Consider the following 11,960-nt stretch of genomic DNA (forward strand, 5'->3'; position numbering starts at 1 on the left):
TCCCATTCGTTTTTCTCCATAGAGGTTTTGATTAAAAGCCATAATGTCGTAACAATTCAAAGTATACGTACCACGCGCCGTTATATTGTGAATCGATGGTATATGCTCCTGCAGAAGCCCCAAGTTAAAGACGTAAACTTGTAGTTTTTAGAAAAACACATTTTATTCGTGATTTCATTTGAAACCACTACACTACGCATAAATCCTAAAGTGTGACACGACGTCTTTGATTGGTGGAGCTCGCTGTTACCATGGAAACGTTTACCTGCACACGCGAAAGTCAAGTCATCAATGACTGCTGAACTGAACTTGATCGCATACCACAGCAACCATGATTTCCCTTAGATTAGTGGAAAGTTAGAGTTGTTGTAAGAACTGTAGAGGCAATTAGCTGTACATGTTGAAAAATATGTTGATATAGAATATATGATAAAAATAAAAGTAAAAACATACGATATAGCACTCGCAGTACTTTTTAGTCATTTGCGTAGTATAAAAGCTAGGAATACATAATGTTGAATAAATACGTAATTGGAATCCGAGACTGAATTAACATGTATTAAAAAACGAGTAACGTTATTACGCGGTGACTGCAGACAGCAAAGGGACGTACCATGTCGATGACAACGCTACACACTATATGAACCACTAAACACACACACACACACACACACAGAATATATGACACAACTTGTATTAACAATATAAACAATATAATAATGACAAAGGTTATAAGATGCAAGAAATGCACTAAACTATTGGGTTGTAACCATTGCGAAAAAGGTCGCAATGGTTTATGGGATGAGTAGTTCCTTCACTCGTTCACAAAAGAAAATGTACACAGTCTTGTACCTTTGCCTTTTCTTCAGTTTTCCAAATCATTTTTTGCCCCGAATCAAACGTTTTCGGGTCACGACTACCTTGACGAACGATTGGAATGGTTCCAGGCTTAAAACTATTTATATAACGATTTTACGAAAAGTCAATGGAGAAAATGAAGGGGAAATTGATTTCCGGAACCAGAGTGGTTCACAAAGGGGGCGGTCAATGTTGCGCTCTATAGCCTGTTAGCCACGTAGTGGACGTTGACAAAAAGAAAACCTTCCAAGCAAGTATAGCAATGTCCTCGATGCCAGGTAGGCTCATAGTGATGTCTGTTTGATTTGTTACGTTACTAATAAAACAAACACAACTAATTGGTTTTCCACTTTATTATTGTTCTTGACTTTATCAAGTCAGGTATTGATGAAGAATAAGGTTATTTTTAGTATTTGATTTAATGTTAGAGCATGATCATCGGAAGAAATACAGGCAGCAATTGGCGGGACACAAATTGAATTTGCAATCCACTATAGAAGTGGACATGGCTGCAAGACAGTTAAAGGAATCTCCTCAAGAAGAAGTCAGTCGATCGCTGACCCAGCATAACACATGAATGGTTTCAGTGTCTCCAGTACTATGAGATGGCAATCAGCCAGGCCTGTTGTGTTTACATAACTAAATGAGTGGAGGAGCAGAACAACAACACGTTCGGGTGTCGTATCAATGCAGCATATGTCCGATATGTTTGGGGATGCAAATCCTGATCGTATGTGATGATGGAGGACAGGTCGCTGAAGTCCCCCCTGCTCTCCTATTTAAAGAGCCGTCTCTCTGAGAACAGTGATGGAGAGGCTTTTCGTTGTGCTTCTGCTGTTTTCAGGTGAGTGAGGGTTAATGTATATCTATACCGCTGCATTTTTGAAAACGGGATTCTGATTGGTCGATAAAGTAGCAAGGGTGTGCATCTTTTTGAAAAGGGGACACTTCTGCCTAAACTGACCAGTGACGGACAGATGGATCTCAACGACCCTCAAATGAAGGCAGCCCTTTTAAAGAAGGTATCATGTGGTTTTGTACCTGCCACCATTTTAGGCTGTTGAATCAATTGCAATTTCATTCTCAGTCTGAACCAATTTCTTGGTGGAGTATTGCGCTAGAGACAATGTCAGAGACATTTGGCCGTGTTTGTGTCTATCCTCTGAAGTGTTTTGTTGTTGTGTGTGTTCTAGCTTCATGAGAAGCTGGAGAAGAAGGGGGTGCCGAGAGACCGCGTCCAGCTGACATGGAGACAGCAGCCAGGAGGAGACGTTTTTCTGATCCAACCACAACATCCCCAGAAAATCGTGCTACAATGATGAGGATTCGCCCACACCCACCTCTCCCACAGGAGCAACAACAACATAGTTAATGCTTATTAACTAATGCTCATTAACTAATGTTATCTGTGTTAATTAATGTACCCTCAATACCTGAACGTATTTTATAACGGTGTATGACGCCTCCCAAAAAAGTGTATCAAACACTCTTGAACTCAATAAAACCGGGTGAATCCCATTTGGTAAGAGCGTCATGGTCTGAAGCGCTTGAATAGCAACCTTTGTGCCGTGCTTTACCTATAATTAGTTGTTCTCGTCAGACCTCCGTAGCCCTTAATACTCTGAGGCTTCTGCTGCTCCCACGCATGTTGAACAAGGAAAACTGTAGCGGCACCATGGTGGTTAGTGCGTAAATGAACACGAATATCTTTTCGGGGTTCAGCTTTGAGTGAATGATCGTGTATGATAGCAGTGTAACAGAGTACACGCTATCAGAATTAAGTGGTCAACTGTGCAAAAGCAGCTTGTGGTGTTGATCGCCAGCAACACATTTCTGTATGTGCTTTTCCTTCCCTCCTCCCTACATTCAATCTGAAGCTGCTGTGGGTATGATCTAAGAGAGAGAGCAAGGCTTAAAAAAGAAGAAACACAAATACCTCCTCCCTCTCTGCTCCCTCCCTCCATCGTTTCCCTGACTCCCTCCCAGACTCTCTCCTTCCCTCCCTGACTCCCACCCTCCGCCTTCCCCCCTCCCTGCTCCCTCCCTCCCAACGTGTCTTTGCCATTGAGAAGTGTTGCATTAAGCACCTGTGGTGGCTCTATGATAACGCTTTGTGCACACATGTGATTGACAGGCCAGAATGATCAATGGAACCAATCAGGGAATAGATCCCCTGATTGTTCAGAAATGAGCCGGATGAGGTCTCACAGAGAGAGATTGCACGCACTGATAACTGAGCGATAGCTTGGCCATGTTTCAGATGGCTCCCTTGGGTGTTGCCCCCGTGTAAACCTTGTGTGCTTGTGGTGGAAAGGCACAACCATGTGCTGTGCTTTATCGTGTCACAACCATTAAGTGTGGTAAAGATAAGCTTACACACTAGTTTAATGGGTTGAGCTGTACACATGAACAGGATGTGGCCTATATGGGCCAGTAGAGTAGGGCAGCGAAACCAATTAACGCGCAAGTTGTGGGTATCCTCTACGCATGCATTAGTTATTAAATTATTATTTTTTTTATTATCAATGTGATGTAGTGCAGGTAGTGCGTGAAGCGTGCACTGATGTCATCGTGTCTTCTAACCATTTTTTGATGACGCAAATAACCTGTTGCAACATTTGTTGAGGGAATGTATGCACAGTTCCTTTTTCAAAAACAGTAGCTGAAATCATAATTTCTCTCACCCTGGCCTGGTTATCAATGGCTCAACACAAGTCCCCACTCCTTTCGTTTCCTGTCGCTGCAACTGAAGATGGGGAGGAAGTGTTCTGTGGTCGGAGGTTGTGAAATAGAGGACACGGGAATTTGTCATATGCTGGCAAGGTAATGGCTTGCTTCGTTGCCTTTCTAATGAAATTTAAAATTTCTTGCACTTGTTGGTCCGTCTTTGCCCCCTACACGGCGTTCTATACCCATATGTAGAGTAGGCCTACAGTCTCCTCTGTAATGTTTCCTATATCCATAGGCTGCGTCTCAATTAATTCAGGGGCTGCATCCTTCAAAGGACGCATTTAAAGACTGATTACGTCACAGTGGCGCGTCAAGGCTGTCCCATTTCGAAGGCTCCTTCAAATGCGGCCGAGATATGCAGCCTTCTTTTGGGGGATTTGAAGGATACACCGGGTGGATCCTTCACGGCCCAACGTATCCCAAGATTCATTGTGCGTTGGATTTTTTTCAGAAATGGCGTGGAGAGAGTGGAAGCGGCAGCTGCAGCGAATACATATTTAATGACAAAACTAAAACTTTTCTTTATATAAAAGTAAGGTTGGGCCCATTTTAAATATGAAACTTTATTGTCAAAGTTCAATGACATTAACGCTAGCCATATAATGTTAAACTAATTAACGGTAAGCCAACGTCCTCTCTTCCTCTTCACCCGCCGGCTCCGGCGGTGAATCTTCTGACACTCCAATAAAAGATAAAACATAACAAATGAAATTATGATTCCTGGCTCCATATTTCACCTCCGCTGTCCGGTTTGAACCGCAGCTGTCAGGGTTGCTAGGCTACAGGAGTGGCACGCGGTCACACAAGGTAAAGGGTCTTCACGGTCTACGAAGGCCACACCTTCATAGGCCGCATCCTTCGAAGGATGCGGCCCCTGAATTGAGACACAGGCTGTTTCTGAAATGCTATACTACATACTACATACTGCATACTGACACAGTATATACTGTGCACTACATACTACTCCCCGCCCTAGTATGCAGTATAGTATGCAAGTATGACAAGTATCATGCAGTGTACTACACAGTCACATGACCAAGAAATTCGGTTATAAATATAAACGGTTGAGCCATTTGTTCTGTTAACAATGAAAAACACACGATTACAAAAACATACGAAAGCTTATCACATCAAAATAAACAACTAATTACAACTAATTATACATTTATACATGTATGTATTTGTATTTGTATTCGCCGCTCGCATTGTCCGCCATTATTTTAAATGTTCAGCGGTGCCGCGTTGCATTATGGGATACAGTATCCGACGTAGTGAGCTCTGGATGTATACTAGAATTTTTTGACCGATTAGTACATCATCCGGGTAACTGTCGCATACTGCAAAAAAACATTTTTCGCGTACTGCATACTACTTACTACTTTTACGTCACGATCAGTATACGAGCAGTATGTAGTATGCCATTTCAGAAACGGCCACAGCCATAATGTGCTGTGAAGTAGGCCTACACAGGTGAACAGAATCACACAGGTGACCCTCGTTTTGCTAACCAGGACCCAGGGGAACAGTGAATAGAGCTGGATCTGGGTCGGGACATAGCAGATTAGACATTTTAAACAAAATCACTATAGATACTTTTTTTTATTTTTTATTTAGCAAAGAGCAATTAACCAATTAACCTAGAATAGGCTTGAATAGAGGCTAAATCCATATTAAGCAAACACTAAGGACTAAAATTACATTTAAATAAACAGAGGCATATAGTGAGGGGAAGATAGACTAATATGCATTTGCACATGTTCTTTTTTATGTAACATGCCTTCCTTGGCTGAGCCTCCTCTGCATGTTAATTGTCTCCAGATTGGAAGGGAATAAGTGTTAAATAACACAATACTGAAATAAATACAGGTAAAAAATATAGACGACAATTACAAAATACAAGCTGATTCACAGACATTAAATACACCTCTCACAAGAGCCAGTGTGTTTTTAAAACGATAAAAACAAACAAAAAGTCGCAGTGGTTCTCTCTGTGTACGTTTGCCTTGAGGTCTCACCCAGGGCGGCGCCCCCTGGAGGTTTCTCAGAAGCATTGCATCTCACTACGCCAGTCCTGACTGGCCGGTGAAGGTCAGGTGTTGGATACTCCACCAACATAAGCAAAGGTGTATCTCTGCACACTGTCTGTGCCCACTGTCCTTGCACACTCTCTCTGCACACTCTCTCTGCACACTCTCTCTGCACACTGTCCTTGCATACTGTCTTTGCATACTGTCTCTAAACACTCTGGACACTCTCTGCACACTGAACGGTCCTTCAGTGGAACCCTGTCCTTTACTGTAATCCTTCACTGGAACCCTGTCCTTCACTGTAATCCTTCAATGGAACCCTGTCCTTCACTGTAATCCTTCACAGGAACCCTGTCCTTCACTGTAATCCTTCACTGGAACCCTGTCCTTCACTGGAACGCTGTCCTTCACTGTAATCCTTCACTGGAACCCTGTCCTTCACTGGAACGCTGTCCTTTACTGTAATCCTTCACTGGAAACCTGTCCTTTACTGTAATCCTTCACTGGAACGCTGTCCTTTACTGTAATCCTTCACTGGAACCCTGTCCTTTACTGTAATCCTTCACTGGAACACTCTCCTTTACTGTAATCCTTCACTGGAACCTTGTCCTTTACTGTAATCCTTCACTGGAACCCTGTCCTTTACTGTAATCCTTCACTGGAATGCTGTCCTTTACTCTAATCCTTCACTGGAACATTGTCCTTTACTGTAATCCTTCACTGGAACGCTGTCCTTAACTGTAATCCTTCACAGGAACCCTGTCCTTTACTGTAATCCTTCACAGGAACCCTGTCCTTTACTGTAATCCGTCACTGGAACGCTGTCTGCAGAGACAGCGTTCCAGTGACGGCTTCACACACAGTTCACCTCTATGTGTGAACATCTATTCACACATTATTTCTAGTGAATATAAAAATATTTCAACCGCCACATCCTAGACCTATCACTAATCACACCTCTGACAGCTGCGTTGAAAGAATGCTGAAAACACAGGCGCCTTGGCCAACACAGCGTACACACTCAAAAAAAAGAGAAGTTGGTATAGAGTGTGCAAAGTCGGCGTTGGTTCCGACAGTGATATGGAAGGGGTACAGATACGCCATGACACCAGCTCGTTTCCTTTGCATTCTCCCCTCCCAAGTGCGGCGGAAGCTCTGTGGTTTAATAGCCTCGCTGTTAAACCAAAGAGCCATAGATAGCCATCTTGATCTGACCACAGGACGGCTATTGTAATCAATGCTTTTGTGAATCCACCGCGCTTGGTTCCCGTAGGGAGACATTCCCCTCGTGTTACTCAGAGAACCGGGTTACGGAAGCACCCTAAAAGTCCCTCTTCTTCCAGAGGTGTCATCGTAGGGAGAAACACAGGTGTAGGCCCTGACATCTACATAGTGAGGCAGGTGTTATCGTTTATATCGTGTCGGAGCACCAGCGAGGTTCAATGTGTGGGGGTCACTAGTTTAGTGAACTACCAGGGCCTGGGTACAACCAGAGAGCAGACCCTTCATGAGTGCGTAGAGGGACACCTGTGTTTGCCCTGTGACGACACCTCTGGGACAAGGGCCTAATCTATAAGACAGCAGGGGGATAGGGGAAGGAACAAAATCGGTTTTAAAGTACTTTTTGTAAAAAAAATGTAAACGAATTAAAAGAAACATAAAAAAAACGGAAGGTTCCTCTTCTTCTTCTTCTTCCTCTTCTTCTTCTTCTTCTTCTTCCTCGTCGTCGATGGACCGAGACGCCGCCACCGGGCGCCCCCCCCCCCCCCCCCCCGACGCTACTCCGACTGATCCAGGCTGGCCAAGGTGTTGAGCTCGGAGCGGAAACGCCCGTCCTTCCCGCCGCCGGGCGCCCCCTCGTCCCTGGAGGCCCTGGCGAAGCCCAGCTTGGCTGTCAGCACGCGCAGCGTTGAGCTCTCCTCCTCGTCCTTCTCCGCTGCCATCATGCCGGCGGCGGTGGACCCGCCGCGGCTGGAGCGGGTGCGGGTGCTGGTGGTGCGGCTTTCGGAGTTGGTGCCCTCGAACAGCTTGCCCATGAAGCCGAGGCCGGCCAGGCGGATGTGGGAGCTGCCGGCGAACACGTACAGGATGGGGTTGACGGCGCTGCTGAAGTAGGCGAAGGCCGTGACGTTGGGCCGGCCCTGGTCGGCGGCGAGGACCACCGCCTTGCTCTCCGTGAGCAGGCCGTAGATCTGAGGGGGAGGGGGGGAGGGGGGAGGGGGGGTGGTGTTTAAGATGGTGATAGGTGTGGTGGTGTTGTGTTGTGCTTGTGGTAGGGAAGTGAGATGGTGTCTGCTTGGGGCTTAGGGTGGTGTGTACGGCGGTGGCAGCAATGATATCTGCTGCGGTGGTTAGCATAGCGACGGGGGCGGGTGGATGGTGACAATGACCCTAACTCCAGTCGTAGGGGCTGCACACATCCATCCATAATACACCCCCAAACAGGACCGAGGCGTGCCCACTCACCTCCAGCGTGTTGATGACGTGGTAGGGCAGCCAGAAGAGGCCGAAGGCGCCCACGATGAGCAGGATGAGGCGGCTGCTCTGGCCCTTCTTCTGGAACATGGCGCTGCGCAGGCGGTAGACCACCACGCCGTAGCAGCTCACGATGAAGGTGAAGGGCAGCAGGAAGCCCATCACCGTCTCAAACAGGTACTGGAACACCCGGTGCTCCATGCCGCTCCCGTGGTCCTGGCTGCAGATGTGCACCGTCAGGTTGGCGTGGATCACCAGCGGCTGCTTGCTATAGAGAGGGAGGGAGGGAGGGAGAGAGGGAGGGAGGGAGGGAGACATAGAGGAGCAGAGAGAGAAAATTGAGAACTAGAGAGGAGGATAGAGACAGAAAAATAATCTAAATTTTGTATTTTTGCACTTTGGTAATGTGAATATGCATTTCTAGGACAACAAACACCTCTCCCTTTCTCAGAGAGAGAGAGAGAGAGACAGGATACGGGTGAGACGGGAGTGAGATATAGGGTTAGACAGGAGAGAAAGTGAGTGAGATATAGGGTGAGATGGGAGAGAGAGTGAGTGAGGGTGGAAAGGTGATTGGCTGCAACCTGCCGTCCCTCCAGGACCTGCACGCCTCCAGGACACTGAGACGTGCAGGGAAGATCATGTTGGACCCCTCCCACCCTGGACATAAACTGTTCGAAACACTCCCCTCCGGCAAGAGGTTGAGGTCTGTCAAGACCAAAACCTCACGCCACAAAAACAGTTTCTTCCCGTCTGCAACCGGCCTCATCAACAACGGCCCCGGACCCCCACTGACACGCACACTACCCCCACTGACACGTACACTACCCCCCCTTCATCCACCACCACACACAGTCATCTGCCTATGATGACACAAGTTTTGCACTACTTGCATCATTCTGCACAATTGTATATTTTTTTCTAATTCTTCTTATTACGGTTCATTTGTATATAGAGTATCTTTTTAATTTTTTTATTTTTGGAATATCTTATTGTATTGGACCACTTGATTTATTGTTTATTGTTTATTGTTTGTAAATATCGTGCGCACTGAAAACCAAAAAAAATTCCTCTTATGTGAAAATGTATTTGGCAATAAAACCTTCTGATTCTGATTCTGATTCTGAGATATAGGGTGAGAGGGGATAGAGAGAGTGAGCTATAGGCTGAGATGGGATAGAGAGAGCGAGTGAGATCAAGGGTGAGACGGGATAGAGAGAGGGAGGGGGGGAGGGGGGGAGAGACAGACAGACAGACAGACAGACAAACAGAGACAGAGAGAGAGACAGACAGAGACAGACAGACAGACAGAGACAGACAGAGACAGACAGACAGACAGACAGACAGACAGACAGAGAGAGAGACAGACAGACAGACAGAAACAGACAGAGACAGACAGACAGACAAACAGAGAGACAGACACAGACACAGCCAGCCAGCCAGCCATGCGCACCTGCGGTAGAAGGGCATGGGCAGCGACAGCAGGAAGCTGAGTGTCCACAGCCCAGCAGCAGGCCAGCAGGGTGCGCTTGGTGCGCAGCCGGTGCGCCAGGAAGGCCGCGTGACGGCCAGGCAGCGGTCGACGCTCATCAGGCCGATGGAGTAGATGGACACGTACATGTTGACGCTGGACAGGTAGTGCACCAGCTTGCACGCCGCCGCGCCGAACTCCCAGCCGCGGCCGCCCAGCAGGTAGCGCAGGAAGACGGGCGCGCCCAGCAGCACCAGGGCGTCGCCGCGGCCAGGTTCATCACCAGCAGGCAGGTGACGGAGCGCTTCTTCACGCGCCACCACACCGACCACACCACAAACAGGTTGCCGGGGAAACCCAGCACAAAGGCCAGCGTGAGGATGGCCACGCCCAGGGCGGCGGAGGCCCGCTGCGGGGCGGGGTGGAGGTGGCGGTGGCGGTGGCGCTGAGGTTGAGGGAGAAGGGGTGTTGGAGGATGCCATCGTGCGGGGGGGGGGGGGGGGGGGGGGGAGCAGGGGGGTGGCAAGCGAGGAGGGCGAGAGAGAGGAGGGAGCGAGGAGGTTCTGGAGGAAAGAGGAAATGGTTTATTTTGAAGTGCCGCACAGTTCATCACAACTAAGGATGGGAGCCTTTTAGGGTTGACCACGCCCCCTGGCCACACCCCCGGACCCTGCCCTCTTAAACGGGCGCAGGTATTTGAATCATTCTGGGGCCGCTGGCTCCCCTGTAAACGGCCCTTTAATTCAGTTCCAATTAGCGGGGGACAGGTGTGTCTCATCAACAGGTGACCAGGTGACCCTGTCCGCCAATCAGAGTGGATGCAAACAGCAGCATTGGTTTGTATTGGAGGACTCCCTCTACAGGTTACACATGTGTTTACCTGCAGAGGGAGCACTCGAATGAGAAACAATGCTCTGCATACTGTATTCCTGGACCACACGCTATATTAATCATGGAAGTCCTTATATGGATATTATATATATATATATGTACTGTATATATGTATATACAGTATATATATATATATATATTATTATATTATGTATAGGCTTTAGGGGGGTCAAGGTTTAGGCTGCCTGCACAGCACAAAAGTAACTCTATAAGTACTATTACTATATATCCCTGGTACAATTCGCTAAAACACAGCACAAGTAAATATGAGGCTCATTCAAACACATGTCTTTAATGTATCAGTGAGACATATATCCCAATTTATTGCGATACAATTCGTCATTGTCTACTTTAATGAGTTATTACAAATGAGCATATTTATATTGAATAATAATGCTATATCATTATTTATGTCATAAGGGAGAGGTCTTTACACTTCCTTATTAATAACTTTAATTTTATGTTTGGGATTTTAAAATCGAGGGCACTATTTAGGCATACTTCAAAAAATAATAACATATCATGTCACAGCTTTTTCATTCGAGTGTGAACATGTTATGTTTTTTCTAATCCTATTTTTATTTGATTCAGTCTATCTACACTGAGCCAACCCAAAGCAACATTTTGACGACTCTCAAAATAAACCTCATTTCTAAAACAAAGACACTCATTATAATCATCCTCAGCCTACCTTTTACTGGTGAATCACCGCTGAGCAGCTCCACAACGTTAACCCAACCCCCGTGGTACTCCGGTTGTTCGGTGAGCAGTCACCACTCTCAAACGCTCGGCAGCAATAGTCCTACCAACCTCAAAGTCCAACGATTTAAGGGCTTTGCACAACACATGTCACTTCCCCTTGCCCACTTTTGAGGAACAAAACAACTGTTAGTTTGCTTCAGTAAAAAAGTGTTCACACATTCATCATGATCTCTTGACTCTTTCATGTGCCATGGTTATTTATTTGTTTCCCTGACAACCCCCTTTATTCTTCAAATCTGTGTAGAATTTCATCATTTAATTTCTCATCGCATGAGTCATATGTAAAGACAGGATACGATTGGCCTAGTTAGTGGTGGCAGACGCTCCGTGGTTTGACCTGGGCGTCGGTTGGTCCCGTCAGAGAAGAGCTGTTGGTTTGACTCTTCGCCCCCTTTAGACATCGATTACGGTCTTCCTGTGGCCACAGAAGGGAATAACCTCTTGCAACAGGAGACTTTACACAGCGAACATGTTGTTCTCTGTGTATGGTTGCAAAATATCCTCGGCGTGTCACAATTTCGGCGGATGTTTCTTTACTCACAGTTACTACCATTCCATTATTTCTCTTTTTATTGTGTTCTTATTTTTGTGTCCAATTTTACAAGCCCTGTTTGCAGCCTTGCAGTCATGTCCACTTCACCCATAGTGTATTGCAATTAAACTTGGTCTTTCCCACCCACGATGGTCACTCACCCTCCCCTTTGCTTCCTTTTTAGTTACTGCCCACGATGTGAAGGTTTCCCTGT

The 11,960-nt window shown here is 46.5% G+C and overlaps 1 protein-coding gene across 1 annotated transcript in view; it reads right to left on the reverse strand.

Annotated features, from left to right (window-relative positions):
* Positions 1-7,393: 7,393 nt before the first annotated feature.
* ltb4r (leukotriene B4 receptor) overlaps positions 7,394-11,960 on the reverse strand; it is a gene marked incomplete at both ends in the record, with an annotated part of 6,444 nt that continues 1,877 nt past the window's right edge. Inside the window, 6 exon segments of the mRNA XM_084487544.1 lie at positions 7,394-7,807; positions 8,082-8,358; positions 9,544-9,603; positions 9,605-9,644; positions 9,647-9,829; positions 9,832-10,006. Coding sequence (XP_084343670.1) covers positions 7,394-7,807; positions 8,082-8,358; positions 9,544-9,603; positions 9,605-9,644; positions 9,647-9,829; positions 9,832-10,006 — 1,149 coding nt within the window.

Source organism: Micromesistius poutassou (assembly GCF_964030765.1).
Source record: "Micromesistius poutassou genome assembly, chromosome: 23".
In the NCBI taxonomy this organism is placed as follows: domain Eukaryota; kingdom Metazoa; phylum Chordata; class Actinopteri; order Gadiformes; family Gadidae; genus Micromesistius; species Micromesistius poutassou.